The sequence below is a fragment of the Pungitius pungitius genome, chromosome 1 (assembly GCF_949316345.1).
Source record: "Pungitius pungitius chromosome 1, fPunPun2.1, whole genome shotgun sequence".
NCBI classification, from domain to species: Eukaryota; Metazoa; Chordata; class Actinopteri; order Perciformes; family Gasterosteidae; genus Pungitius; species Pungitius pungitius.
Window position 1 is genome coordinate 28,720,568 of NC_084900.1, and position 27,733 is coordinate 28,748,300.

At 41.7% G+C, this 27,733-nt stretch overlaps 5 protein-coding genes across 10 annotated transcripts; 2 read left to right on the forward strand and 3 right to left on the reverse strand.

Annotated features, from left to right (window-relative positions):
• Positions 1-32: 32 nt before the first annotated feature.
• On the forward strand, positions 33-6,538 carry slc25a33 (solute carrier family 25 member 33). Its single transcript, XM_037480516.2, has 7 exons — positions 33-237; positions 1,977-2,150; positions 2,927-3,004; positions 4,104-4,204; positions 4,539-4,605; positions 5,127-5,407; positions 5,503-6,538. Exons 1-7 carry the CDS (start codon positions 197-199, stop codon positions 5,700-5,702), a joined length of 942 nt encoding a protein of 313 aa, XP_037336413.2. The 5' UTR covers positions 33-196; the 3' UTR covers positions 5,703-6,538.
• A 1,234-nt stretch (positions 6,539-7,772) lies between these two features.
• On the forward strand, positions 7,773-11,989 carry si:ch211-150o23.3 (uncharacterized). 3 transcript variants are annotated; one of them, XM_037479560.2, is made up of 9 exons: positions 7,773-7,980; positions 8,221-8,344; positions 8,816-8,854; positions 8,943-9,251; positions 9,486-9,794; positions 10,153-10,467; positions 10,673-10,822; positions 10,932-11,005; positions 11,323-11,989. In XM_037479560.2, the coding sequence occupies exons 2-8, from the start codon at positions 8,314-8,316 to the stop codon at positions 10,973-10,975; spliced, it is 1,197 nt and encodes a 398-aa protein (XP_037335457.2). In that variant the 5' UTR covers positions 7,773-7,980; positions 8,221-8,313; the 3' UTR covers positions 10,976-11,005; positions 11,323-11,989. The 3 variants fall into 3 exon arrangements, with proteins under 3 accessions (XP_037335457.2, XP_037335458.2, XP_062420187.1); XM_037479561.2 differs by having other exon boundaries at positions 11,326-11,989; XM_062564203.1 differs by having other exon boundaries at positions 8,233-8,344; positions 11,326-11,989.
• A 4,238-nt stretch (positions 11,990-16,227) lies between these two features.
• On the reverse strand, positions 16,228-19,020 carry LOC119221694 (uncharacterized). Of its 2 annotated transcripts, none has more exons than XM_062564204.1 (5): positions 18,874-19,020; positions 17,114-18,760; positions 16,966-17,032; positions 16,792-16,858; positions 16,228-16,678 (listed from the first exon to the last, which is right to left on the reverse strand). In XM_062564204.1, the coding sequence occupies exons 1-5, from the start codon at positions 18,914-18,916 to the stop codon at positions 16,562-16,564; spliced, it is 1,941 nt and encodes a 646-aa protein (XP_062420188.1). In that variant the 5' UTR covers positions 18,917-19,020; the 3' UTR covers positions 16,228-16,561. The 2 variants fall into 2 exon arrangements, with proteins under 2 accessions (XP_062420188.1, XP_037333634.2); XM_037477737.2 differs by having other exon boundaries at positions 16,230-16,678; positions 17,114-18,766.
• Positions 19,021-19,473: 453 nt separating this feature from the next.
• dnase1l1l (deoxyribonuclease I-like 1-like) lies at positions 19,474-21,380 on the reverse strand. Its single transcript, XM_037457007.2, has 8 exons — positions 21,228-21,380; positions 21,063-21,151; positions 20,883-20,969; positions 20,669-20,790; positions 20,187-20,299; positions 19,868-20,025; positions 19,650-19,746; positions 19,474-19,562 (listed from the first exon to the last, which is right to left on the reverse strand). The coding sequence occupies exons 1-8, from the start codon at positions 21,366-21,368 to the stop codon at positions 19,482-19,484; spliced, it is 888 nt and encodes a 295-aa protein (XP_037312904.2). The 5' UTR covers positions 21,369-21,380; the 3' UTR covers positions 19,474-19,481.
• A 981-nt stretch (positions 21,381-22,361) lies between these two features.
• Positions 22,362-27,533, reverse strand: LOC119222658 (TRAF3-interacting JNK-activating modulator). Of its 3 annotated transcripts, none has more exons than XM_037479458.2 (14): positions 27,377-27,533; positions 26,413-26,865; positions 26,170-26,314; positions 25,990-26,074; positions 25,880-25,907; positions 25,740-25,769; positions 25,486-25,581; positions 24,746-24,817; positions 24,404-24,544; positions 24,171-24,308; positions 23,958-24,093; positions 23,734-23,873; positions 23,201-23,326; positions 22,362-23,038 (listed from the first exon to the last, which is right to left on the reverse strand). In XM_037479458.2, the coding sequence occupies exons 2-14, from the start codon at positions 26,830-26,832 to the stop codon at positions 22,838-22,840; spliced, it is 1,758 nt and encodes a 585-aa protein (XP_037335355.2). In that variant the 5' UTR covers positions 26,833-26,865; positions 27,377-27,533; the 3' UTR covers positions 22,362-22,837. The 3 variants fall into 3 exon arrangements, with proteins under 3 accessions (XP_037335355.2, XP_037335354.2, XP_037335356.2); XM_037479457.2 differs by having other exon boundaries at positions 26,413-26,883; XM_037479459.2 differs by having other exon boundaries at positions 22,363-23,038; positions 23,210-23,326; positions 26,413-26,883.
• Between the last annotated feature and the right edge of the window lie 200 nt (positions 27,534-27,733).

Below are 27,733 nucleotides of genomic sequence, written 5' to 3' on the forward strand. Positions count from 1 at the left end.
CAGACAACACCCCCGTCCGGCCCTCTGACGTAAATGCTGAGCAGTTCCTCGGATCACCCTCCGCCGCTCCACCCAGCCGGGACGAGTGGGGCGATACTGCGCTCACGGCACCCTTGTTCCGCTCCGTCTTTGTGAACCAACGCGATTTTAACAAGCCACACAACACGAGTATGGTGACGGTGTGAAAAGGGACAGAATGGCGCAGAAGGACACTCTACTAAATCTCTTTGCAGGGGGGTAAGTCACATGAACGCTTGCGTTACTGCATTTAACCAGACTAGTGCTGCGTTATTTATAGCTCACTGGTTGATGTAACATGAAGCGGGTACGCGCTGTTGCTTGCACGAGTGCTTTTGAATCTCCTCGTAGAAATCACTCTTAAGATCTTACCCATTTTCGGCATTAAAGAGCCGCTCGCCAGTATGCTAGCGAGGTAGCCGAGCTAGCTCGTGTTAGCATAGCTCAAAATGCCGCATTTAGCGTAGGAGTTATCGCTTTATATGACCGCGTTATTTATTATTGTCCAAATGGCCGAGACGAATTAACAAACAAAAAAGTAACGCTGTAGTCTTTGAGATAAGCCACTCGACGACATATTGTATTTGTTAGGAGTCCAGCGCTACTTCCTTACTGAAGTTTTGCTAACACCTGCTTCGCTAGCCCGTTAGCTACCGTTGGCTAGCGAGAAACCGCTGTATGCTTTTGATCTAGATGGACGGATTCCTGTCGCGGCTCACACCGTTACGTATAAGGTGGTACACTGCGTTTCAAGCGGTGATGAGATGTGCAGACTAAGACTGAGTGTTGGCTGGAGGTGGCGCAGTGACAAGAGAGCTCACAGGCTTTAGCTAGCCGTGTACAGTGTCCTTCGGGGTGACGTAACGTGGACTAAAGTGAAGTGGAGACGTCCACGCTGGCTGTGCTAGCTAACCTCCTCTTGATGACATTAAAAGGCCCGTGATGTTACCGCCGTCTTGGTGGCTTCCAGATGCCGTTATAGTCGCATGGCTCGTTAACATGACGCCATTTTACCCTTGAAATGTAATGAGCAGACTCTAGGTTACAAAGTGGCTTCCGTTTGGCTCCACACATGGAACTATTTTAATAATAAAATAAAAATATTATAAAAATATATATATTTTAAATAAATAAATGTAACTGTATCTGACTGAATAGTCTTAAAACATCCAATCCGCGGGAAATATGTGTTGAAATACTAACGACACAATGTCATTTTGCAAACACATTTGTTACTTGTCAGACTGCCCACCTCCTTTCATCCCTTCACCTGGAGATTTCATGGCCTCAACAGCGCTTCATAATGTCTACATCAGGAAACATTCATTACCATTATATGTGAGACATACAAAGAATTTGACTTGGCGGTTGGTGCATGACAGCAGACATGTTTTTGTTTGTCAAATTAGGTTATGCAACGTGGAACATCATGTACTATGGGGATGACTCCTTCTGTGTCGTTAAACACCGGTCCGAGATGTTTCACTTTGTCCCTGCACAAGCGGTAAAGAGGCTTAGTCTGATCCCTTCCAGGATTCTAAGCGTGTCACATACACGGTTATAGATGCAGTTGCTAAAGGATGTACCAATTTGACCTGTAGATAAATAATGAATTGTTCTTTTAGCTGTGATAGACAAGTTATCCAAAAACAGCCAAATGACTCCATTCAACTGCAATCAGACCATCTGAGCTGTAAAACCCTGTGTACTAGATGTGCTGGGTTAACTAAGTTTTTCCACTGCAGAGCCAGTATCTGGCCTGCCCATACTTCATTGCACTCGTCCGTAGCTCCTCGGCTTTGTTTTGATGGAAGAACACTATGCTCAGTGGAAGCTGGCGCACGTATCCTTGCAAATCAAAACAACCCCTCTACTTGGGTTGTATACATGCATTTGCTTGTATGAGTAATAAGTTCATCATCTTAATTCATCAATAATTTTATGTTTTTGATTTGCAGATGTAGCGGCACGGTGGGGGCCATCGTGACCTGCCCCCTGGAAGTGTTGAAAACACGCTTGCAGTCCTCCGGGCTCTCCCTTCGACCCGTCTTCCAGGTCCAGATGGGCACCCTTAACGGAACTGGAGTTATTCGACCTGGGACAGTTACTCCAGGGCTCCTGCAGGTCCTACGGTAAGATGTTAGTTTTGGTTGTAGTGGCTGTTTCTTGAGGTAATTTAGTTTTTTTAAATCCTAAACAACAGTGAGGATCTGAATGTTTTATATTGGTTGTATTCAACCAGCAGTTCAAGGCAGCCAAAAGTATTGTGTACCACCAAAAAAAAAAACAGTTTTCTTTGTTTGTGTCCATGAAAGCAGCCCTCTTATGACTATGAGGAGCAGAGACTATGCAGGGTGCCCAGCAGAGGACTGGGGGCACAACTAAACTGGACTAGTCAGCTGTTAACTGTTAGGCTTATATTTATTTGAATGTGCAAATCTATTTCTGGATGGTAAACCCCTTCTCTAAGTGAAGTAACCTCAATTGTGAGCCGTTCAGTATGTTTCTTGAGAGGAGGAGTCGGGGTATCAAGTGCGAGACAGAGGTGAAATGTGTGAACACTGCTCGAGAGACGAGTTTCGCATTACAAACCCTCTGTTGCCATTGTACCCTCCCCCTTTGCACAGTCCCAGACAGACATGAATATCATCTGGCTAATGAAGTTCACTCCCTGCGAAAGAGTTTTAAAAAAAACCATAGAGCGACATGGCTGACGTGACAAGCCGGAGAGGACTGGGTTTCATGCACTTGGTTTGAACAGGGCTGGAAATCATCCTCATTCCCATAATAGAACCGGTTGTGATATTCTGACACAGACCTTTACTGTGACATGTAGAGAAAGATTGACTTGTGTATTTATGTAAATTCAAATTTTAGTTTTTTTGACAGTGGTTTTCTTGTGTTTCAGCTCGATTCTCGAAAAAGAGGGACCAAGATCACTTTTCCGTGGTCTGGGGCCAAATCTGGTTGGCGTGGCACCCTCAAGGTACAATTGCATTATTGTCAACACTACATTCAATCTCTCCACCTTTTCCTTACCATAGTGCTTTCAATTTTTTTTAAAAGAAAGTCATTGTTGTTGAACAGGTTTGTGATGTCAACCATTGATAGACATTCCTAAACAATGAACAAAGCAAATGCTAATAAGGTCACGTAGTGAGGCAGAGTGGTGCTTTCTCAGTAAAGTCTAAAAACGGTTTAAAAAAAACAGGAAGCTGTTTGGATTTTAAACTTTAATGACCCAAAGCATTAACTGGGCTGTATAAACAAAGTGGTTGTCATGGTTACGAAGTTCTTTGACTCCGTTGTTTAGTTTTTTGACAACACATGTCCTTTGTACTTGTTTTTGATTAAACTTAACACAAAAAGAAAAAAGAACAATGTAAGAGATCAGGTCTAATGTTTGTTTGATTCTGATTCACTAAAATACATTACACAGTTCTAGTTGTTAGTAGTGATCTGCCTTAAGTCAAGTTTAGTCTTATGTAGGTACATCTAGTGACGTTCAATTTTTACCTTTATGGTTTATTTCTGTAGTGTCAACAAATAGTTGGTTAGTTGGCATGTTACCTCATGGATGCTAACCTAAACGCAATGACTCAAAAAGAACAATCCTGGTGCATTTACCATAGAAATGTTGATTTAGACTTTGACACTCTGTCATCTCTGTTTCTCGGACTGAAACGGTTCATAGGTCACGTCTGCTTTCCCCATGGTTAATAAGTAGCTGCGACGTGATCCCTTTGCCCAGTGATTCCACATTCGCTCCATTCCGCTGGCCAACTTGGCCAGGCTCACATTAGGGGCAGCTCAGCTGGAGCCAGTGGTGCTCACTGCTTATTCAGCCCATTTTGGTGCACTGGCAGTTGGTTCCAGAAGTCAAGTAGAAAAAACAGGCATTGGGGAAACTGCTCTGGATGCACTCTGTCAAAGGCCAACAGAAGTCCAAATGGATTATTTTGCAGAATTGCCCAGTATATAAAAACACATTAACTTATTGAAATGCATTCATTTGATCTTTGTGTTCTCACCTATTTTATAGTTGCTTCCCTGTGGAGTTCTCACCAGGTTGTTCTGTGTTTCAGAGCCATTTACTTTGCCGCATACTCAAAAGCTAAAGAGACGTTCAATAGGCTGTTTGTCCCCAATAGTGGAGTGGTGCACATGTCCTCTGCTGGTGTTGCAGGTGAGCAGTCTGCATGTTAGCTTTCCTAACACACACATAAAATGGCTGTAATATGGAATACGATCCAGGGCTCTGCAAAAATAGTCCACTGGCTGATCTAACAGAATGCTTACATGCCATTGTTTTTATATAAAAAAACAATCAAACTGATATCGACCTCAAAGGGTCAGTATATCTGACAGTAGTATTTATTCCAACAGATATGGATGCTTTTGCACTGATTCCCTTAAATCAAACGCATACATCTATTCTTACAACTTTAAGTTTCAAGGAGGGATGAATTGAATATTATGTCAATGTAAAAATAAATGTGCCTCTTTACCCCCGTTCTCAGCTTTTGTTACTAATTCTCTGATGAACCCCGTCTGGATGGTCAAGACCAGAATGCAGCTGGAGAAAAAGTGTGTACCCTCACAATTTCACCTATCATGTGTTCACTTATATTTTAGCTGTAGCTGATTAGAACTACAGTTATTTTAGGAACTTTGTAGGTGTCAAATTCTCCATATAATATGACCTTTAACAGACCTCCACCATGGTGTCCTTGGGTTAGGCAGTTTTTTGAGACCAAGCGTGTGACCCAGCTCCAGGAATACACAGTGCTGACGCACTGGCCTGCGTGCAGAAGAAGAGTCTATATTTACATTACTGAGTACAGGGCAGTCGTATCATGTGAGGACTCGAACGGATCTGTTAACTCTGGCTGAAGAACACCTGACTAGCGGCACATATTACAGTACATTGATCTCAAGAAGGAAATTCCAGGGTGTTGCCTTCTTCCTCAAAGGGCTAAAAGTTAGACAAGAAACTGAAAAAAGAGGTTAATTAATACTGAACAGAATATCCAATAGTTTCCAACACTAATTCTCCCACTGAGTATGATTTTTAGCACTAATGAGACTGTTGGGCTTTCCCCTTTTAGAGCCAGAGGAGAGAAGAAGATGAATGCATTGCAGTGTGCCCGATATGTTCACAAAACAGAAGGGATACGGGGCTTCTACCGAGGCCTGACCGCATCTTATGCTGGCATCTCGGAGACCATGATCTGCTTTCTCATCTATGAGACGCTGAAGAAACAGCTCGCCGCGAGCCAATTCGCCTCCTCGAATGGCGGAAAGGAGAAGGGCGCATCGGACTTCCTGGGTCTGATGATGGCTGCGGCTTTTTCAAAGGGATGTGCATCCTGCATAGCCTACCCACACGGTAAACACTAACGGCCATTGCCCGGCTCTTGCAACACAACTAATGACTGGTGGGACAATTTGTTTGGTGACTAATGCCTTTTTTTGTCTCCACAGAGGTAATTCGAACGAGGCTTCGTGAAGAAGGCAGCAAGTACAAGTATTTCTTCCAGACAGGGAGGTTGATAGCGGTGGAGGAAGGCTATGCAGCTTTTTATAGAGGACTCATTCCACAGCTAATTAGACAAATCCCCAACACGGCCATCGTCCTCTCCACGTATGAACTCCTTGTCCATCTTCTTGGGGATTCAAAGTGAAGAAGCTGCTGGGAAGTTGGGAGCCTGACAAACAATGGATGCGACCCAAAATAGGATGGGCAAAAGACTTTTGAAAATGCAGTACATACATTCTATTTATGTGGTGCTACAGAGACTTTTATGGTGGAGCTGAAGCAGGTTGTACTGTTATCCAAAGAGCTATACACATTATTTTATTAGAGGCTTGTTAGGAGTTTTTCAAAACCACTGAAAAGGTCATGGTACTTCAATTAAACTCCACAAAAAGGTCATCTTGTTAAGGACTAGTGTTAAGTTAACTAAATTATTGTATATTTTTGTTATGTCATTATTTGTTCCCTTATCAGTGGTAAATGTACCAACACGCATGACTGCACAAGTTGACTCTTGGTAACTCTGAGGAAGTACTACTATTAGTGCTGTTCGCTGAAATGTAACCATCACAAATCATTTTGAGTTTTGTTTAACAAAATTACTTGTTTTGAGGTTTGATATTTTTCAGGAAATTGTATAATATTAATATAAATACATACAAGCATGCAGACTTATCTGCATGTTTGTCGGGGGGGTGGGGGGGGGAGAAAGTCACCTTTTAATAAATGACAACTTGGATGCCTATTTGACCAATGGCGCAATAAAATGCATCACAAACAGAATCAGTGGGTGGTTTGCTGAAGAAATTATTTTGTACACAAAATAGCATAAAAGTGATTAAAGCACAGTGGAAGAGACGGGTCTGCACTGAAGTTGTGGAGAAGAGGCCACTGACTAGGGACTGGTACTGTTCATAGGTCCAAATATTGTAGGAACTTTTGTTTGGTAAATGACAGCTTATGTTTTAACCCCGCCCCCCCCCCCCCCTGGAAACGAGTCTTGCATATTCATATATGAATTTTTACACAAATAATCGCAGTTGAGCTCATCTTTTTTTATTTTTTTTACACATTTTAATTCTAAGGTTAAAGGTAATTTGAAACATTGATTTCAATTGCGTATAGCTACTGTTGGACTTCAAGGGCACCTTTGGCAGCAATGACTGACTTGAATCAGTGAAAGTCTGATAGTTTACACATCTCAATTTGTCCTTGTCCTTTGTCCATTTGTCTTTTTTTTTTTTTTTAACTGACAACGGCCTGTCATGTTGCAAAGGGACTGAGTCAACCATTTCCCTGTCCTACCACAAATGATGGGCTCTGATTTCTATGACTCAAACCTCTTGGCTTTGCATTCACCTTCGGTGCAGCTCTCGTTTAGACTGAAGCAGGTTTTGCAGGATATCTTTTGTATTGCAAGATTCCTTTTTACCCAATGCCTTCACAAGCTTCCCATGCCAGGGTTGCCTGAGAGGACGAAGCTCTGTTCTGGATGACTTATGGTTTGTCTTTGACTCAAACAAGGAACTGAAAATGCAAATATATTTGTTTAGAACACAAACAAAAGGAAGGGAAAACATTCAAGGCTGTAGAAAAGTAGTCGTCTTGGACCGGGAAATGTAAAATGACACTGTATGGGAAACAATTGCATTCGTCAGACATGAATCAGCAAATGTGTTCTGACTGTTTATCCATGTTGTAGAACAGGCTCACGAGGATGACTGGAAGATTGGTTCCTTTTTCACTTCCTCCTAAATAAAGGTGACTAAATGTTATAACAATTTTTTCTAACCAAGCCATTGTACAACAATAGCAAACTAAGCAGTTTTTGTACTTACTAATGTCCCTGATAAGAATTTAAAAAAACATTCAATGCTAAAAATATAGACCCGAAGTAAATACACAGAAAACTAATCACAGAATTGATTACTTTGCCAAAGACATGACTGTTGATTCAGCCTTTACTGAGTTTAAGAATGTCTTTGCACTACACAAGGATTGTGGATTTTCTTGTTTTTTTCTTTCATATAACACGTTGTGCATTTCAACTAAGCGCCTTCCTCTGGCTTCTGAAAAACATACAGCCACAATCAATAAAGACAACCTATCCAAGTTCACACAACATAAATATAGTCACAGCTCCACGAAAAGACAATTCAAGGGAAATTGAGAAGTATTTTTATTCTCACATTTGACGCCTTCACAGTGTCTTTGCGTTGCCTTTCGATAAATCAAGTCTGTCCATTTTAAAATGTGCAGTATTCAAAGCCCTTGCAGGTAATTGTCGAGTTTCCCCCCCAGAGGAGAAACTAATGGAGGCGATGCACCGCTGCGGTGGGGGGGTGGTGACCTCTGTCTGCCGCGGGGGGAACGACTCCACAGCTCCGCTATTCCCCGATGGTTGACGTTAGGATCGCGGCCTAGCGGTGAGTACTTGTTAAGTGTCATAACATTATCTTGACTATTTACATCGTGTCAAAGCCTCACTTTTTCCTGGTGACAAGAATTAACCGCATTAGTATTTCTCGGTTGTCGATCTAAACACCCGCCCAGTGAGAGTGGGTTGGTTTAAAGTTACTTAGCCGTTAGCTATTAGCGGAACGTCAGTTAGCCGACCGGACCCACGTTGTAGCACACAAGCTAACGCTAGCTAACTTAATGTTTAGTTCGGTCCCCAGCTTCCAACGCCTGTTTGCACCACCACCACGACAACGGGCGCCCTTACCACCCGGCGGTCGGATGGAAGGGTGAGGGGAGCCATGCTGAGATTCCTCCATATCCCTTTAACAGGTAACGCTTAGCCCAGGTAGCTGACGTAATAGCGGCGGGTTCAGCTTGTGGGTCGGCTAAAACGTAAACAGCTAACGTTAGCTAACAATACCGTTATCATTAACGTTAGGTGGTGCTTAATGGGATTATAATTATACGAGCAGTGACGCTAACTTACGTTACTTTGGTTGGCGTACTACAATGTAAAAACAATCGTGTTTATTTTGTATTCAAACTCATGGCATAGTTTATAGGGGCGAGGAATGTATAATTTTGTAAAATGAAGGTGAAGTTGAATCGACCCGTCTCAAAAAAAGCTCCAACAGTTTAAGTGAACACACTGATGAAAGGCGCTTTCAATGCCGCACTTATCACTTATATAGTGTAATGATAAGTGTGCTTAACAATTTAGCCATTGTAACATAATCACTGCTATTTTTGACATTTAAAAATTGGTTTTAATCCGTATTTTTGTTTTTAATTTCCTCCCAGGCCTGTTGGGTGTTCTGTGGGATGGAGTTGCTGCTTTTGGTACGCCTGGGATCCACACAAACCTGCTGCAGCCATTGCTCTTCCCACATGTTCTGTCTCTTACGGGATTTCTTTCTCTGATCCACAGGTGGGGTCAGACTAGTAGATGGGGAGAACAAGTGTTCTGGCAGAGTTGAGGTCCTCCGCCATGACCAGTGGGGCACGGTGTGCGACCATGGCTGGGACCTCCGGGAGGCGGATGTGGTGTGCCTGGAGCTGGGCTGTGGCTTAGCTGAATCTGCCCTGCATGGGGCCGTGTTTGGGGCAGGCGGTGGAGAGATCTCGCTGCGGCATGTCCAGTGCTCCGGACATGAGTCCAGTCTGACACGCTGTGCTGTTGTCCTTCACAGCAACGTCCTCTGTACCCATGAGAAGGATGCAGGTGTGAAATGCTCAGGTGACAGTCCACTCCACACATGGATTTTCAGGAAATCTTAAATCCTAATTAGAACTCTTTTCCGTGGCGCAATGAGTCCCCAAACTCAGCAGAATCCCACTACTAAAACACATTGTCTCATTCCAACCTTCTGACGAGTACTGTATCCCCTGATATTACCCGCTACCCTTTTTTTAACATCCTAAACATTGTGTCTTCTAATCCACATTGTGTTTTACCTGTCTTTACTCACAGGTACCCTTTTAACGCCCACCCTCACGCTGCTGTCACCTCACACTGTGTTCTCTCCTGGCGAGGCTGTTCGCTTTGGCTGCAGCGTTTTGCTAGGTCACCACCTCAGTGACTTCCACCTGTTCAAGCATGGAGTTTCTACACCACTGGTTACACAGAGGGCGGACCAGACCCAGACCAAAGTGGAGCTGACATTGTCCGACATAGAGACTTTCCACCAGGGCAGTTACAGTTGTGGGTACAGGATCAACGGTGGCTTCCCTTCTCAGCTGCTGAGCTCCCCACCAAGCAACTCTATAAACATCACTGTTGGTGAGTCATAACCTCATTGTCTCATCTATTATAATAAGCATGATGCCGATTAACGCTCCAAGTTTTGTATACATATTTGTACACATTTGTATTTTAATGCCTACTCTGCTGTTTTTCTTTCTACGGTCCATATGGTTTAGTATTGATGTTTTATTGATTTATTTCAGTTTTCCATAAAGGATATCGGTATTAATGGCATTTTTTCATTTGATGTTGTGTAGAAGGTTAGAATTATACTTTTAATATTCAGCCCCAAGTTGGGTACAAACTAATTTAAAATTCTTCTTTTATCCTGATAAAACGTCTGTCTCACACTGAATTTCATAACCCCTTTTAATTCCTTTTTGAATGACCACAGTGGAACTCCTCACTCCCCAACATTGGTACAACACGTCCACTGAGGCCCCGGCTGGTTCCGTCATTAAAGGCCACAGTTTTAACATCAGCTGCTCCACCCCGCAGCAGTACCCCGGAGGCTCCTTCCAGCTGCGTCTGATCCGCTCCAACGGCACAGTGCGCCAGTCCCTGCCTGCCCTCACCCCGTTGGTCACTTTCACCTTCCCCAGCGCCCAGAGCTCTAACGAGGGATACTACTACTGCCAGTATCGGGTCCAGCTGGGGGGACGCACCTTTGTCTCCAGAGAAAGCCAGCCCCTGCCTATAGCCGTCAGAGGTGAAACTGATGTTATAAAGATGTTTTTACATATGCTATTCTTTACATATGTTACCAGAGGGCCTATACAATAGGATTCCGAATGAATCCTATCCATTTAGATTCTGTGTAGATATTCCTGTACATATTTTCTTTATTTTTTGACTGTATTACATAGTCATCTATGATAACCCACCCCGTATGTAACTCCTCCTCCCTTTCTCAGATCCAGATCCAGTTCTGAGTCCAATGGTGATCAGCTGGCTTGTGTCCGGCTTGACATTTGTAGTAGCTGTCATTGTTATAATCATCGTGGCCAAGGTGCTGTGTAACAAGGAGAAGAAGCCCACTGAACTTGAGCGAGAGACCAGAACCTGTAAGTTCATTTTACCAACAGCGGCTTGTTTAGGCTTTAGACAGACACGGGACTTCTAGATAACATCCTGTATGTCAACCAAGACTAATAAATGTGTTTCTTCCAACAGGTGTGGATAACACTTATGTTGCCTTATCAATTAACAAGCCATGAGGGAGATCGCAGGCTACCGTATCACTAAAGGTATTGAAGCCCATGATTCTTGCACATAAGATGCCTATAAAATGGTATTTATCCTCCTTGGAAGTTTTCCTGTTTTATAAAAATACTTCAAAGGAGATTTGATATTTGTTGCACCTATGTCCTTTATCTTTTTTTTTTCTTTTGTCTTCGTGTGAGATTTTCCCCCTCTATTCATACTAAAATCAATAAAAACTTGTAAGGAGGGGTGGATCCTTTTATTATAGACACTTTAATATTTGATTTGTAATTGTCTGCAGTTAATTGTGCCACACCAGTACATTTTAAAGTGAAGCATTTTATTTGTAATCCTTGTTAAGCAGAATGACGAGTGAGAGGACAGCAAGGGGCCCCTACACGGCGTCCATCTTGAACTCAGTCGGGAAGAGACGGGCCGCAGAACCAAACAGTTCTGTCGGTCATCCACCTCCGGATAGAGGCACATCCTGGATGCAGTACAGTCTGGATAAGGCAGTTTTTATGAGATTAACGTGGACCTACATCACACCAAATATCAGGCTTGTGGTATTACTCTGAAAGGATGGATGGGCTCTTATAACTAGTATTAACTAAAAGCCACAAAATACTGACCGTGTAGATTTGTCTCTGAATGCATTTTACAGACATTTGTTGTTTAGTAACACTAAAAGGCTCCACTACTTTATGGTGTTCTCGCTTCTACAATGATCCTTAAAGGATTACAAAGTGTTTTTGTATTTTAGTCTAACCCAATGCAGCTTATGTAATTTTAGAATATGTAGATCTCTGCACTCAATAGAAGCTGTAGTGCATTAAAACGTGCTGTCGTTAGAGCGTATGGGTTGTTATTTGTTGACCATCTACAATCCTCTCTGCATAAACTGTCGATGGATGTGTTGCATTTACTTGGACTACATATAAAGAACACATATTTTATCTGTTTATTTCTATATCTTTTTTTGAATAGTTTACTTACCTTTGATGCAATTGCAATTCAAATATTAACATTTTCAATCTTTTTTAATAGTTGGAATAATGCTACAGCAATACAAAACACATCAAACTCTATAAAATGCAAGGATTGGATAATAAAAATGTGCAACATTCCTACTGGAACAAAACATACACATTACAGCTTGTATAAACAGTTCAATTTAATCATTTTACCCAAGATAAAATAGTAGTCCCAATTATTCCTATAAAACCACTTAGGCACTTGTATAACAGCTGGTCTAAAAGCTGTACTTTTTAATAATTATTTCTGATAACCGACAAATGGAAGCATTTTTGTACTTTTTGATACAGAACAGCAGGTTGATTAATGCACGGACGTGAGGTTTAGCTGTTTGTTTTGAATATGGACACACTCGTTCATATGTATTGTAGTGCGAAGAAATGATATCCAAAAATCAATTCAAATTTGACAAACTGACATTGACAGTCTTATTCAACCAATGGAATATGAAATTTGACATTTTATGAGATTGCGCATCACGATTTTGAAGATGTGGTTAATAAAGTGTGATCTTCCGATGCAGATTCCTTGTGAATTGCTGAGACACTTAATCTAATAGCGAGAGGTTAAAAACAATAAAATAGTGTTTGGATTCCTTATGCGCTTCATCTCGCTTTCTAAATATTTAACCTTATAATCCATTGATCTTAAATTGCTGACATAAAGATCTGTGAAGATGAAATATATAATAAAACTGCCATAACATCTGGAAATATAATGCCGCATTTATCACTAGTTGGTGCAGTGGGCTGTGGAGGAGCTGCAGATCAAAAACAGATCCCACTGAAAGTGTCCAGAGAAGGCGAAGAAAGCTTTTCTGTATTTCTTTGTGATAAGTGCTTTAAAAGTGGCATCCTCATATCTTCTAGTAGTCTTGCTGTTTGACAATTTTACCCATGAACTTAAGCAAGCGCGTAAACTGCCACTATAAAGCATACAAATATTGCATTACGCCCAATGTCAGCAATGTCTAAAATAAATGCATTAACCAAAATACATTCATCCAATTAAAATGTATAATATCCCCTCAAACCAAGCATTCATTAAAATGAATCATTCTAATCCTTTGAGGGATTCATTTGCTTCCATACTTGAAAAAACTAAGTAGAGCAAGAGTACCACAGCCAGGAAGAAGACAAACTGAACCCAGAGCGGGATGAGGCGAGACGACTTGGGTGCCTCTGGAGACTTCATGGGGGTCGGTTTCTTGTAGGAGTCTGTGTAGGTTGACGGTGTATCGTACATGTCCGACCTGAAAGGAAAGTAAATTAACCATGAATACATTCAATTAATTGTTACGGCTCTAAAAATGTTGGGTTAAGTAAAAAGAAAAATCACATCAAGACTTTAAATCTTCATAAATTGCTCCTCTTTCTGGCTCTGGACTGTTGGAGGTCAGCTTTTTTTCTGTTATATAATGGTCCCAATAGGCACATTGCACTTTTTAAAACAATACTGCAATATAATACAATACTTTTATAACAGGTAAACTCACTGTATTGAAAATTGTTATTAGGTAAAATCACATACTTAAATATACTTCAAATGTCAAAAGTAATGTGAGTTATGTTGTAGATTATTGTTATTATTGATGCATTAATATGTATGCAGCTTGTTACTGTTGTAGTTGTTTGAGTCGGGCCTCCAAAATTCGTTTGATATGCTGTATGGTAGTTTAATCTGAAACCATGCATCATACTTTTTAAACTCATACATTCTTGTATGTAAAATCGCAATCTTTAAAGTAACCAGTCACTGTAGCTGTGCAAGAAATGCAGTAAATAGTACAATATTTGCCTCTGAACTGTCACGGAGTAGAAGTATGTAGGATGGAAGTCAAGTAAGGTACTCAAAGTAATGAACTACATTTAAAAAATAATTACAAACAAATGTGGTAATGTTAAGCAAAATAGATTTTGATGACCCTATGAGTATGAATACACTTACTCATCAACCAAATCTCTTCCTTTGTATTCAGGCATTGACCTTGAGTAGCTGGAGTAGGATTGCCTGTAGAGAGAAACAGAACACGTGTGGAAACTTCTCACCAACTGAGACAACAACTAATGCAAAGATTAATATATTGATAACTTACTCATGTTCAAATTCCCTCTCACTCCTATCTGGTCTTGACCTCATGTAGGAGCCACTAGATAAGACAAAAAAGGTTACATTTTTTTAGTTACTTAAGCAAAGGCAATGAATTTTTGGAGCTGACAATAGAGGACTTTGTAACAGAACTGACCGGTCTCCTGCACTTTCATTCCTGATCTGCAAGATGGAAAGCAGTGATAAGAAGTAGTGTTGCACCATTGTTTACCAAAAAGCATACCTGTACGCCCAACGGCTTTAACTGGCTCAACATTCATTTACATTACGTTTCATTTATATCTCTGGCAGGTTAAAAGCCCATAGCAACAGGGAGCCTAAATGAAAATGGACAGTAATAGAGATCCACCAATATATCATTTAAGGGCCATTTGTTGAGTTCCCCACTACTTGTAATTTACATGAAAATAACCTTTTTCAAAAACATTTGTCATTGAATGTGTATGTTTATTTATTATTAGGCGAGTAATACTATTAAAACTAAAAAGAGCATGGACAGGTTTACTTTACTTACAGGTGTCCTGTATTCATAGGTGACTTCCTCTGAAATGAAAACACAAACATGTCAGCACGTGGACATTTCAATTATACTAATACTCGAGCATTTACTAAATCTAACTGGCCCAAGGAAGTACAACAATTACTACCCAAATATTGTGTGCCCCCTTGAAGGCTAAAGGCATCAGCTGATTAATACAGTGAAGAACTCATTCACTTAGTGGGGTCCACCTGATCATTGTTCTCTCTTATTAAATAAAACAAACCAGCAGCACAGATGTTTTTTTACTGGCTCGAAAAAATAAATCTTTACAACTATAGAATATATTTAGAACCATGCAATTATAATGGCAAAATATCAGTTATAAATGTAGTTATTTTAAGGATTTACATGTTTCCTCCCTTTAAAAGGAGACACTTAACATCCAATGTTTTGGTTTTTATTCTTTTTTTAACCAGTTAGGTCCCATCGACGATTTCAGTTCATCAGACTCAAGTCACCTTGTTTTATATTAAATGCAGTATAATATTGCTTCAACTTTAACAGTGACGTAACGTTATGTTTAATCCTTTGGAAAAACGTTACCACTACTAGGAACGTAAAATGATGAGTTACATAATTAGAACTTTTATAACATTTGTAGACTTGTGTACGCACTTCAGCGAGGTGTTTTTCACAATAAAGCCTTAGTATTCAAGTGTAAGTTACCCTCTTCTCGGTAGTAGGTTTTATCAGGGGAGGGGGTTGATATTTTCCCTTTGGCCATGGCCTCTTTCAGCTTCTTCTCATACAGACCTCTGGTGGAGTCTGGGGACAAAACAAAAAGGTCACCTGAGAGAAGACGGACACGTGTGGAAAGTAAGCCGCAGTGTTCCACGCGTGGCGCGTTATCCCGCAGCGAGGCCTGTGAAGTCGGCGGACGTTAACGCGGATTTTAAAAAACGGGCGCAAAGCGACGGTTGAACGTGAGTCACTCACCGACCACGGGCCCGTGCTTTATCCCGTACTCATCTAGAAGGTCGCTAATGTCCTGCGCGGATTTACTTCGCAGTGAAGACATTATTTGTTATTTGATTTTATTCGTTCAGATTGTGATCTGTGATGAGTTATTGGTGAGTTCCGGTTTCAGTTAAGCTATTAGTTTCTTTTACTAAAACCAGACCAGCAACCCTTACTCCGCCCACCGAAAATACCAGCGTGCGCTCGTTTTGCCACGCAAGTAATAAGAAAACATCTGTGTGGAGTCGAACGCGGGTTTGGATGGTAAACCCCGCTCTCCTTTATTGACCCAGGTGAGGAAAACGTACACTGTATTCGTTCGACACAATCTTCTTCTATGGTTTCGAGTCTGTTTTCAGCAACAGCAGCGCCGCCAGCGGTGTATTTGTTGTCATATTTACACTTTCTACTGGTTGAAAGAAAGGGAGCGAGCTAATCTGTTTATCTATGTTAAGGGAAATAAGCATAAAAAAACGTCATTATGGAGAATTACCCTGTTTGCCCGTCGTCTTCTAAATGGAAGCAATGTACTGTGTCTTTAGTGTTCAATTTTTTATGTAAAAACTTGTGCAAGCAAGTAAATATAACTGTCAGATACAGGGCATAAGATGTTAAGAGGCACATAACTCCTCCAATAGATGGAGATCTATTTCAACCCTGTGAGTACTTTGGTGAATGTACAAAGTTCACTGCCAGATTAAGGCCCATTTTGCCCTCATATAATCTACGTTACATACAAATAAAGTTGGGATGGGTCTTATCTCAAAACATCAGCATCATTGTAAAAAAAGATATATCTTTATTAAGCACATATTTGCAAGTAACAAACACAAAAAACATTAATTTGAAATGTTAGCACTTTACATTGTATTTCTACAAGACAAGCATTTTTCATTTTTCTTTCATCAGCCGTAAGCATGTAAACACATTTCTCTGACCACAAATCAGGTTTTCATCCTTAAAAGAACAACAGATGGTCAAAATAGCCCACTCGGTCTGTGGCAAACCAGAACATGAGCAGTCCAGTCAGTATCGCAAGACCAATCTTCAGTGTCGGTTTCAGCATGTTGAAGCCCTGCAAGAACAAAGGACAGACTAATTAAACAATTCTGGAACTAATGAACAAAGTGAAAGTCCAGTAAAAGCCACTTTGTGTTTGCTTGTATAAATATGAGTGTTGGTGCAAACCTCAGACGTCTCTGCAGAGCTCAGGTCCTCCTCCCCATCTATGGAGCTGCTGAGTGAAGCTCTGTCACTGATGTAAAACAAGGAAGCAGACCCAGTTGTATTTTGTTTACATCCGTCGTAGCTCAAGTTGTAGCTTTTACTCAAGAAAAAACTAAAATCCTAAATCCTACTCACCTGTCAGTTTCATAGTGAATGACTTGCGATAATGGATCTGCACAAAACTGAACTTTTTTTAGTCTTCCTGTAAAAATGCACAAATGGAAACTGATAAATTGTTTGAAAATGTGATTTCACATTAAGATTGCACTTCAACCGCACTCACCTCCTCTTTCATCCTCTCCGTCGCTGTCATTATAAAACTCGTAGAACGACCTGATTCTCTGCTGCTCTTGTTGCCAGTTCCTCTCATCTTCGCTCTCGTCGTCTCCCAACTGTCCCGTCTCCGTGATCCCAGAAGCGTCAGGTTCTGTGTTGAAGAAGAAGTCATCGTCCAGCGATCCCTGGTGCGAGGACTTGGTTGTTTTGGCATCCCCTTCATGTACCACTGGGTATCTGTTGCCGCTGTCTGCAGGGCGCGGAGTGACACCTGAAAGCGGTGTCTCTGGTTCATCTGTGTCCCCAGTGGTTAACACGTCTTCAGGCAAAATAAGGTCAGCTCTCCACAGGTCTGGGTTCAAATGAATGTTGAAATCTGCCGGGTCCACTCTGTCGTAGAAGTCAGAAAATGATGTTCTTCTCCCGCCGCGAGTATTCTCCAGGTGCTCTATGCTATTGAGATCTTGTAGACACATACCAAATAGTTCTTCATCACTCCTTTTTTCTTGGACCTCATCATCACTGGAGGTGCTGGATTCACTCCCACCCGTCGCACTGCCGTCGTCAAGCCCTGTCACAGATGCGCTGGCAGACACGTTCTCCACCAAGCGTTTCTCTCCATTAGCTACGTCCGCGCTGCTGAACTCGTTGTCTCCCCGTTCTAAATATCTGCTGTGCAGGTTCCTGTCCGAGTCCTCCGCTCGGCCCGTCCGCATCCCACCTGTGGCAGGTCCTTGCAGGAAGGTGTTCTGCTGAACAGTTGAACTGCTGCCGGATGCACAAGGCAATGCCTCCGACTGGTGCTTCTTATCTAGATTTTGACCTCCGTCTTCTACGTATTCACATGAGGAAAAGTCTGAGGGATAATCTGCAAAGCTCTCACCTGCTTCTTGATGCTCCACCCCTGAAAAAATATTCATTTTCTCTACAAATTTCTCACTATCAACTTCAGCAATAAGATCCTGCAGATTTTGCACTGATATTTCTGGAAACTCAAACAAAGTGTCCCCCGCTGTGCCGTCTCCGCGAGGACTTTCAAGCTCACAGCACGGAGCCTCTTGTTGTTCGATCATCGTGCCCTCTCCCTCGCAGTCACACGTGTCCTCTTCCTTCTCCCTGTCTTGCGCATCATTTTTAATGCCGTCACTTCTTATCATCATCTCATTGCCACGTTTAGGGACTTCCGAAAGATAGGACACCTCCTCATCGCTCTCCTCGATTCTAACCCCCGGGGTCAGAGGTTGCCCCTCAAATAAGAACCTGTCCTCTTTGTCACCATCACAAACCTCGTTGCTACAACGAAGCCCCTTCGACAAATCCCCTGTTTTTTCTCCTAGTCCCATATTATCTTCTTCATCCTCTTCAGAGTCAACCTCCTCAATCTCTTCATCTGAGCTGGTGTAATCTTCTTGCAGTGTCTTGTCCCTGCTCATAAACCCAGCTCCTTCAATATCCTCCTCTTCGCTCGTTTCATTGTCATAGTTAGTTTCCATGTTAGACAAATCTGCAGTCCGACCCGTTGCTTCCTGTTGCGCAGCCCCGTCTTCCTCTGTGAGTAAGTTGTCTTGAGAGATTTCCCTTTGGTCTGCCTCAAATTTCTCCTCAATATTTAGGTTCTCAAAGTCCAAATCTTCATCAGGAAAAGGTGGAACAGCTGTTTCTGCGACAATTTTAGTATTTGAAAATGTAATACTTTAATAACTCGTTTAAAAGGAAAAGAAAAGTAAAAACAAAACAGAACTAGGACATTTGGGAGGTATTTCTTACCTGCAAAAGCATCACTTAGTAGATCGGCAAAACTTTGTTCCATCTTTTCAAATAAAGAAAGCAATGGTTTCTATTGTACGAGCTATATCAAGACATACTGCCACTGAAAAGCTCTTCTCAGAAAGGAAGAGCGCGCGATGTAACCCTCATCTGTTCATGCTGCATGTGGTTTCCTGTCAAAGATACATTGCCTACACTGCGCATTAAATGTAATATCATTTATTTGGTTAAATATATAACTACAACATTCTACACAATGTGAGCCATAGAATAAAACAGAAGATCATTTTAATAAATACAGATGTGTTTCTCTAGAAAGTTAAATCACAAAAGTAATGTTTTGCCTTTCTTCAGGAGCTCACGAAACAGTTTCAATGTGGTTTGGGTTTCAGATGCACTATATAAACTCCAGCTGTTGCTCCTTCATGTTTAAACCATGTTGTTGTTTTTGTCTAACTGAGATGAGTGCATTGCCGCTTATAACGAGACATTAAAAAAAAACTTTTGTTGTCAGTAAATATTTCATTGGAAACTTTTTATTCATTTTCAAAACTAAAATCTAGTGAAACTAGTTAAGATGGGACATGGTGGTGTGTTGCCGCTGGTCTCTACAGCTCATTGCGGAGGAGGTAGCGGTGGTTTGGCTTCAGGTCAACTTCTACAGGAAAATGATCACTCACCTCCAGAGCCTAAAAGTTCCATCCGATTCAAATTAGTGTTCATTGCATGTATTTAACTGAAGTAAATACGGGTATGTGTTTGTACGACAAAATTACCTCCTCCTCTGTCAGGTGGAAATTCTTTTTAAAGTTGAACGGCTGAGCAGAACCCGGCACCACGCTGGAGATAATCTCACGTCCGTGGACAATGATCCTGTGAAATCCCAAATTGTATAAGACATTAGCCTGCAGCTTGTCGTAATCTTAAATCTTTACATGACATTATACCGTAAATGCATATAAACGTATTTCAGTGTTCAGCAGTTTTCACTGACCGGTCGTAGGCACAGTGCGTCTTCTCACGGACAGTAGTGTCCTGCTCGTCTCCGATTAACCAGCGAAATTTGGGGTCACTCCTCAAGCGCACAGCCCTCCAGCCCTTGATGGTGACGTAGCTGCAGCCAGCGTTGAGGTCCCCCAAGATCATCACATTCTAGGAGAATTAAAGGAGACAAAAAGGGATGGTCATCAGTCACAGACTACTCGTAAATGTTGTTGTGTGTAAATAAAGGTAAAAATAAAACGTGAGCAGAAAAAGTGACAAGAATATGTAAATATACTGTGTTCAAATTAAGGGAAGGTGGGTTAACCTACATCGTTCTTCCACTTGTTGTAAATTCCTTTGAAGACTGTATAGAGTTCATTAATCTCCTTCATGGCATTTCTTGGACAGGCATGATGCCCAATCAGGACAAAGTCCTTCACCACTGCAAAGTAACCACAACCCACAACAAAGAGTTATGACACACGTTGAATGAGTGTGATTACAAGCAAGCCTCAGTCTTTTCTGGGTTTGCTGACATGCTAAAGTCAAACATATACAGTGTTTATGATCCAAGCTTTGCATCGAGAAGCCTGAACTCTGCTGCATTTATTGTTCTGCTTGATTTAGTGTTTTCATCTGATCATCAACAGGGAGATCATTTCTATGTGTATAATTATGGTGTTGATTTCCAACTAGCTTAAAGATTCTTAAAAGTCTATCAGTGCAACAAGCCTCAGATCGTACAGCTGGGATAATAGCACGTGCTTTCTTTTTCTGTATAATTCTAAAGATGTCCATTGGTTCATCGTACGTGTCGTTGGAGAGTGGAAGCGAACGATGAAAGGCTCTCTGGAGAAAACATCTGTGTCATTGGTCCCTTCTCCTTCTGGTTTAGAATACTGATAATGCTCTTTGACTGTCAGCACATTGCTCCTGGAGAAGATAAGAGTGGAAAAAGACAACATTGGGGATTGCATGTCTATCTGTTCACTGAGAGCAATGGCTTATGTTTGATTACTGCTTACCTGTAGACGTAGACATACTGCTCCTTGTAAGTCTTCCTCCCCAGCCTCTCACTTTCCACGTAGGAGTACGAGTTGGATTTGTCCAACCTGCTGATGATCACGTAAACGAGTGGTTGGGATAGAGGGTTCACCACACAGAGGCTTCACTAGATGCAGTTTTTAAATCAACAGCCCTTGTACCTGTTGAGATCCTTAACCAAGGCTTGGATAGCTGCTCCTTTAGAGTCTCGGACCTCCTGAATAAGACACAAGTCGCACCGAGAGAGAATCTTGGGAGCAAAATAAAAATCGATGTGTTATCCAGTTCTGTGTGAACATTGCTGTAGTTGCTGTTCAGTAGAGTACCTTTAGAAGAATCCCCATGACCTTCTTGTTGTTAGCCTTTGATTCACCAAAGCTCTGAACATTGAAAGCGCAGATTTTCAGGGAAGATGCAGCGTTGAACACACACACCCCCACAACGAACAGTAGAACTGCAGCCCTCATCCCGTGGAGGAGAATCACTCTGTAAGTAAAACAGAGTTTTGCCAAATCCTCCCAGTCATATTCTGAAATAAGCATCTGCCGTGCAGCCTTACCTTCGATGCCGGTGCCAACAGGAGACTGACCTGAGTCCAGCAGAGGTCCATCTCTTCAATGAGCAGTGGAGAGTTTGGGGAACATGCAGGTAAAAGTGTGTGTGAGAGATCTGTGTGGTGGATGTGCTGTGTCAGAGCCCGTTGAGAATGGAGTTTCATCTGGAAAGGTTGAAACCAGCCAATACAAGAACAATGGTGTTTTGTCCCTGGGATGGAGTGTAATCAGACAATAGACGATGCCACAAAGCCACGTCTGTCAGTTTCATGAACATTTGTGTCGAATTCAGAACATATTATTCAGTTCAGTATTTTTAGCACTGATACAAGAAGTACATTACATTACATACGCTTTTATCCAAAGCGACTTACAATAAGTACATTTCAACCATAAGGATACAAACTCAGAAGAACAAGAAATGTCATTAAATAAGCCGATTTCCAACTTGCTATAACTAAGAGTACAATTTAAGTGCTACAATTTGTTAGTGTTTTTAGTTGAGGTGTAGTCTGAAGAGGTGTGTCTTTAGTTTAGAGATGTAAAGACTTCCTGCGGTACTGATGTCATCAGAGAGCTCGTTTCACCATTTCGGAGCGAAGAGTCGTGATCTTGTTGACAATAAATGCTTTGTTGAAGATCTTAGAGGGGTTGTATGAATCAGTCCAAACATGAGATTTTTACTTGATAAGTTGGAGATCTTACCCAAAAGGGAATCAAGGTTGATCAGTGGAGGATGGTTTCTTTAGGATGCATGAGATCAACTTAAGAGTGGTCCTTCTTTATCAATGGAGATCTCACGTATCATGCATTTCACTTAACACACCACAAAGTCAAGGCTCTAACCAATTTACACATTATTGGATTTCAACTCAAAAAGCGTAAAAAAACACAAACAATCACATTTAATATAATAACAATATGCCTTTATTTCTGAACCTTTAAAACTCAATTGGCACTTTATTGCATGCTTACTCTCCCATCTTTTATAAGAGCAACAGCTAAAATAATGTTTTGTCTTTGTGTAATGGCTTTCATGGCTTTTTAATAATTCAAGATTGGCTATTGACCAATCAAGCTGTTTACAGTACAAAGGATGCTTCCTGTGCTTTTATTTCTGAGTGTTGTGTTGATTTTATTGACATAAAACGTCTTCTCTCTTACTGACCTCCGCCAGCTAGTGACATTTGCTTTAGAATGTTTTCATTGTTGTAACATTACAAAGACATTTTTTATTTTTCACAATATCCTTCCCTTGTCAACACAACATTTTCACAAACACTTAAAGCTTGAAGTCTGAAACAAAAAATGATCACACACCTACATCCTAGGTTTTTTAATTCAAAGCAACAAAACAACAACAAACAATTCTCCTGACATTATCATATTGGTCTAAAACAGCCTGAGTGTTGAGGAGACGCCATGTTCATGAGATAGTTTTCAATACGTGCTTCTATGTCTGAGTACAGGTCATCAACTTGCTCCCTGAAAGGAGGATGCCACAGCCACAAAATGGCAACCCCCGCCACAGCAAGGAGAAGGAGGAAGGTCATGCACGCTTTCCACCAGGAGCAACACCGTGTCTAAACAAACAAAGTGAGAACGAAGGTCAAATACATCTACTTTAATAGATAAATATACATAACCGTATATATTTTTATGAAGCTGATTTGGAAACAAAATTGGAGCAAAATCATTTGTGACATTGACACTATACGGTTAAATGAGCGCACACACACACACACAGGGCTCACTGGTCTCCTGCTGCGGTGGCTGAGTTGCCGGAGCTCGTCCCTGCACTGCGACAGCCGGGCCTGGCTGGACCGACACTCCTGCTCCATGGTGTGCAGCTCTGTCTGCAGCTCCTCGCACTGTGCACGCACACACACACACACACACACACACACACACACACGCCGTATAGAAGGAACACGTACAGAGATCAAATTTCGCTGCAAAATGTAGCACACTTTATCTCAGAAAGTGACAAAAAATGCACTTTGATAAATCTTTAAAAAAATATTTAACAGTTATTTTAATTAGTGGCAGAGGGTTGTTATTAGAGTGAAAGCTGAGTTGATTCATATTTTGTTTAGTCAATAGATATCAAATGAATCATTATGCATCAGTGCAAACATTGCAGAAATAAATAAGAGGGGTATTATCTTTGACTCGTATTGCGTGAATTTATCAATATCCAATTTTGTGAAAAAACTAACTCAGACAAAACGTTTAAGTTGTGAATGTGATGCAGTACACTTTGATATCGTCGCTTCACCTCTTTCTCTTTGAGTAGGAGTTTGTCCTGAGTGTGGCGAAGCTGCTCCTCCATCTGAGAGTCTCTCCTCACACGAGGCTCTTCTTCCTCTGACGTCGGAAGCCCTCGCAGCACAAAGCCCTGACTCTCACTGCCGTCGTCTAGGAGATATACAACCGCATACATAAATGAATGTTTCTTTGTATTCTGGATGAAACCATGAATCTGTGGTCTGAGAATCTTGCCTCTCTGGTGCTCGATTTCCTCTCTTAAAATCTGATGGTCTTCCTTCAGCAGGCCAATGTTGTACTGGAGCTCCTTCTTCTCTTGTTGCAACGACACCACCTCCTCCTCCAGCTCGGCCTCTCTGGTTCTGAACAGCTGCAGAGGACACGCGTTTTTACCAACCAATACAGATTGAAGCTTCTGGCCATCCCCAATGTGAAAGACTACCATACCTGGACTTGGCTGTGCAGCTGTTGCAGCTGTTCAATAGTGAGGCATTGGTTCTCCCTGAGCTTTTCGCAGCTCCGCTGCAGATCTTCATAAATGCTCTGCCACCTAAGTGCCTCTGCTTTTGCTGTAATTAGCGCTTCCTGCAGCAAAAACAATGAGTCAATCACATCATAGTGTCTTTCAACATAGTCGAACAGAAATGTTTCTTAATTGGGTTAAAAGCAAGATGTTTGACCTGCATTGTCTCAGCCCTGATGAGCGCATCAGTTTTTTCCTGTGTGACCTTCTGCAGGGCGATCAGGGCCTTCTCTTCGTACATCAGTTTCTGCTTCTCCATCTGTATCACCAGTTTTTTCACTCCGTCTTTGGGAAACCTCTGTAAGTACAAACATATGTTGAGTTAAACCTACAAATGCCCATCAAAGTACAGTAGAAACTGGACTAATAATAAAACCAAGAGCCGGTCGGCTATTTTAGGAAGGACAAAATGTTTTGGTTATTGCTATGAAACTATGTTTTTAGAATAAGATTTAAAAAAAACATTGTTTGGGTCTTTACCACCAGCTGCTGTTCTTACCTGCAGGCAGACTTGCAGCTGCGCTTCTAGAGCCTGGATCTTGTTTCTCAGCAAGTCTTCAGAGCAGCGAGCCTGTGTGGGTTAGAAAGGAAATGTCTGACTGTCACGCTGTGGCCTGCAGATGGAACATGAATGGTTCATCTACCGGAGTCTGTGACAGCATGTTCTTCACTGTCTGCACTCACTGGTGCGCAAACCTTCAGCATCAAACTTCACAATGTCCTGCATGTGCCGTAGAAGTAACCTGTTTTGAATTCAAAAGCATACCGCACATAGAAGTGGCCTAATGATAACATACCTGAGTGAGGTAGAAAAAGAATACTATGTAACCGGAAACTTTTAGATCCACAGCAGTTCAAATTCAAATCCAAAAACAATTAAACAAAAAAGGGAAACATCATTTATTTCCCCTTCATTCATTACAGTCAGTGTAGCCAAAAGAGAGGTAATGAGGATTCATAGCGCATGTAGCTGCCGACTGTCACTCTCTTCCGGTTTAAGATTGACAGCTTGCACTACTCCTGTGCAGGAGGTTAGAGCAGAAGCAGGAAGCTCCAAACCACAGACTGCATTCACCTCCCTGCAGTAGCAGCAACCATGCGCGTCTTTGGCCAAAACACGTTCAGTGTGACATCAATCAACATGGCCTTATAAAACAAGAGATTTGTTGGACTTTGGAAACCGTAACTGTGACCCACTGGGGTCTATGAGAGCCTTTGCACACGGATGCACAGTCTTACCCTCCACACTGTGCTCGAGGAGTTCACCAGGCTAGACGTGGCTTCTTCGAGGGTGGAAAGCTTCTTCTTCATCACCTCCTCTCTCCACAGAGCCTCCTGTACAAAGCACACAGCAAATCATTCTGCATCCAATGTTAAAGCTTAAGACTTCTAACATATGCTTGCATCCTCTCCACTGTTAAATATAACGTCTATCATTTGTCTAAATTGGTCTCGACCATCAAAGGGTGGTCGAAAATAATCGTTGTGTTTACCTGCAAGTATTCAGTTAGCTTCTGAACATCCTGTAATGTATGAGGTGAGAGACATCCAAACAGTTTTGTTAAATCTTGTATAGAAATGTATCAATGTATAGATTTGTAAAAACGATTTGATAAAACAGCTTGAAACTCACAGACTCTCTGACCATGACAAGGCCTGACCTGCGCAGACGAAAGCATCTCATTATAGAAATACAAAAGGTGAGTACATCCGTCTCTGATGTGACATATAGATTCAACCCACTCTGTCTGCACACTGGTCTCCCGCTGTATATTCTTTTGGAGAATCTTTTCTGCTCGGACGAATGCTTTGAGGTTTGTCTTTTGAGCTTTGAGAAAAAAAATCAAAACAGCATCATTCGTGGGCCGATGAAAGATCACTTGATAGCCTCTGATCAAAATGCTACACAGCTGGGATGTTTACCATTAACACCATTCTCTCTTTTATCCGTGCTTGTCGCCCACAGCTGGTTTGATTCCTTTAACACTGGCGTGGAGGTAGATGCCTGTTTCCTTGCAAGTGCTTTCTCTTGCCTGGTCATTGTTACCTGTTCTGTCCATAATGAAGCCTGGGAGATGTGCAGAGAGAAGATGACGCAGGTATTGTTACTGTGGACGTGGCAGGATTAAACATGGGTCTGTGGAAATAACACAATGAACTTATTACCCAGGTGCTGGTGCTTTGGCCTCCAGAAACGCTGCTGTTTGGTCTTAAAAACATTGTGCGCTTCCCATCAGCGGTTGAAGTATTCTGGACATTTGTGTGCAATGTCTCTGACTTGCTGATTGAACTGTATTGTTTCATGGAAAATGTATTTGGTGAAAGTTTTTTCCTGGAACAATAGTTTGTAGTATTTGAACCACACGGCTCGGGGCTCACTGATCTCCTCCTCAGAAATTCAAGTTGCCTTTTTTCCTTCAGTTCATTCTTGATCCGCCTCGTGTCCACTTCTCGAGTGGGGCTGCGACATGAGGTCACGTTGTTGCGTCCTCGCAGGTGTTCCCGTTTCTCTGCTCTGATGTCCACTATTCGTTCAAAGGGTCTCACTGGAGAGAGCTGGATCCCCCTGACAGTCAGGGCGTCCATGGCAGCCCCTCGGGCTGTTACAGTGTCTCCAGCCTACAACCACAAGGTATCCTGAAATGAATTGCAGTTGTTATGAAGAATACAACATGTAAATGTTTTAGTTGAAATTGCACAATGCAGTGATGTGTATCAAATGTTATAAGCAGCTGAAAAATATGCTTCAACAAAGGAAAGTTAGTGTTTGTTGGTGAGCAGCATGCAAAAAGCAAAATGCAATACCGGGACAGTATATTATACATTCAGGATGCTCTGGGTACAGCGATCCAATTTCTACTTGAACAAAGCCGGGCAGTGTTAGTAGATGCAGTAATAGCGGCTTGTATAGTAGTACGTTTAGTTGTATTAACAGTGAATGTAATGTAGATGCTGCATTGGTTGCATTGTTGTTGATGTTCGTCAGAAAGCTCAAATAACACAGAGTATAGAGTTGTCAAAGACAGCCGCGGCTCTGGAAAGTGCCGATTGAGGTTTTGGAGGGAAAATGTGCAAGATAATGCAAAGAAAATACGTTGCTTGATAAACACAAAACCATTACTGATCTTACCTACGATGCCATTTCATTCAGCGGGGAAAGGTCTTCATGAGGTGATTGAAAAGTCAACCCTTTTCTCATTCCTTTGAAAAAAAGTGCCGGAGGTTTTGTCTGTGTTTCACATGTAGCTGTTACGGTTGAGCATTATTTTACAGGAAGTGAAGTGAACCACAGCGTCATATGTTCCTCTATCTCACCAGCCACTCGCATCAAACTGATGGCATACACGGGTGGGCCCAAAGATTACAGACTTGAGACAATTCTCCCAACATGCAGCCTGGGATAAAACACACCACTTGGGAGATAGAAATGTTTGTGTGGGTGTGGCTGCCTCATGGACATTTTTCAACATATAGCTGTCTGTTTTCT

What these genes read in the sequence shown, in the direction of transcription:
- slc25a33 (XM_037480516.2), top strand. Translation starts at nt 197, where the DNA reads ATGGCGCAGAAGGACACTCTACTAAATCTCTTTGCAGGGGG. An exon ending in GTTGGCGTGGCACCCTCAAG is followed by an intron (nt 3,005 to 4,103) that starts GTACAATTGCAT and finishes TCTGTGTTTCAG; the next exon opens with AGCCATTTACTTTGCCGCAT. An exon ending in GTCCTCTGCTGGTGTTGCAG is followed by an intron (nt 4,205 to 4,538) that starts GTGAGCAGTCTG and finishes CCCCGTTCTCAG; the next exon opens with CTTTTGTTACTAATTCTCTG.
- si:ch211-150o23.3 (XM_037479560.2), top strand. Translation starts at nt 8,314, where the DNA reads ATGCTGAGATTCCTCCATATCCCTTTAACAG. An exon ending in CTCTATAAACATCACTGTTG is followed by an intron (nt 9,795 to 10,152) that starts GTGAGTCATAAC and finishes GAATGACCACAG; the next exon opens with TGGAACTCCTCACTCCCCAA. An exon ending in CCTGCCTATAGCCGTCAGAG is followed by an intron (nt 10,468 to 10,672) that starts GTGAAACTGATG and finishes TCCCTTTCTCAG; the next exon opens with ATCCAGATCCAGTTCTGAGT.
- LOC119221694 (XM_037477737.2), bottom strand. Translation starts at nt 18,916, where the DNA reads ATGGAACAAAGTTTTGCCGATCTACTAAGTGATGCTTTTGCAG. An exon ending in ACTAAGTGATGCTTTTGCAG is followed by an intron (nt 18,767 to 18,873) that starts GTAAGAAATACC and finishes AAATTGTCGCAG; the next exon opens with AAACAGCTGTTCCACCTTTT. An exon ending in CGGAGAGGATGAAAGAGGAG is followed by an intron (nt 17,033 to 17,113) that starts GTGAGTGCGGTT and finishes GCATTTTTACAG; the next exon opens with GAAGACTAAAAAAAGTTCAG.
- dnase1l1l (XM_037457007.2), bottom strand. Translation starts at nt 21,368, where the DNA reads ATGAGGGCTGCAGTTCTACTGTTCGTTGTGGGGGTGTGTGTGTTCAAC. An exon ending in CTTCCACTCTCCAACGACAC is followed by an intron (nt 20,300 to 20,668) that starts GTACGATGAACC and finishes GTTACTTTGCAG; the next exon opens with TGGTGAAGGACTTTGTCCTG. An exon ending in ACGCACTGTGCCTACGACCG is followed by an intron (nt 19,747 to 19,867) that starts GTCAGTGAAAAC and finishes GGGATTTCACAG; the next exon opens with GATCATTGTCCACGGACGTG.
- LOC119222658 (XM_037479458.2), bottom strand. Translation starts at nt 26,832, where the DNA reads ATGGACGCCCTGACTGTCAGGGGGATCCAGCTCTCTCCAGTGAGACCC. An exon ending in TCAGGGCTGAGACAATGCAG is followed by an intron (nt 24,309 to 24,403) that starts GTCAAACATCTT and finishes TTTTTGCTGCAG; the next exon opens with GAAGCGCTAATTACAGCAAA. An exon ending in GGAAATCGAGCACCAGAGAG is followed by an intron (nt 23,874 to 23,957) that starts GCAAGATTCTCA and finishes TATATCTCCTAG; the next exon opens with ACGACGGCAGTGAGAGTCAG.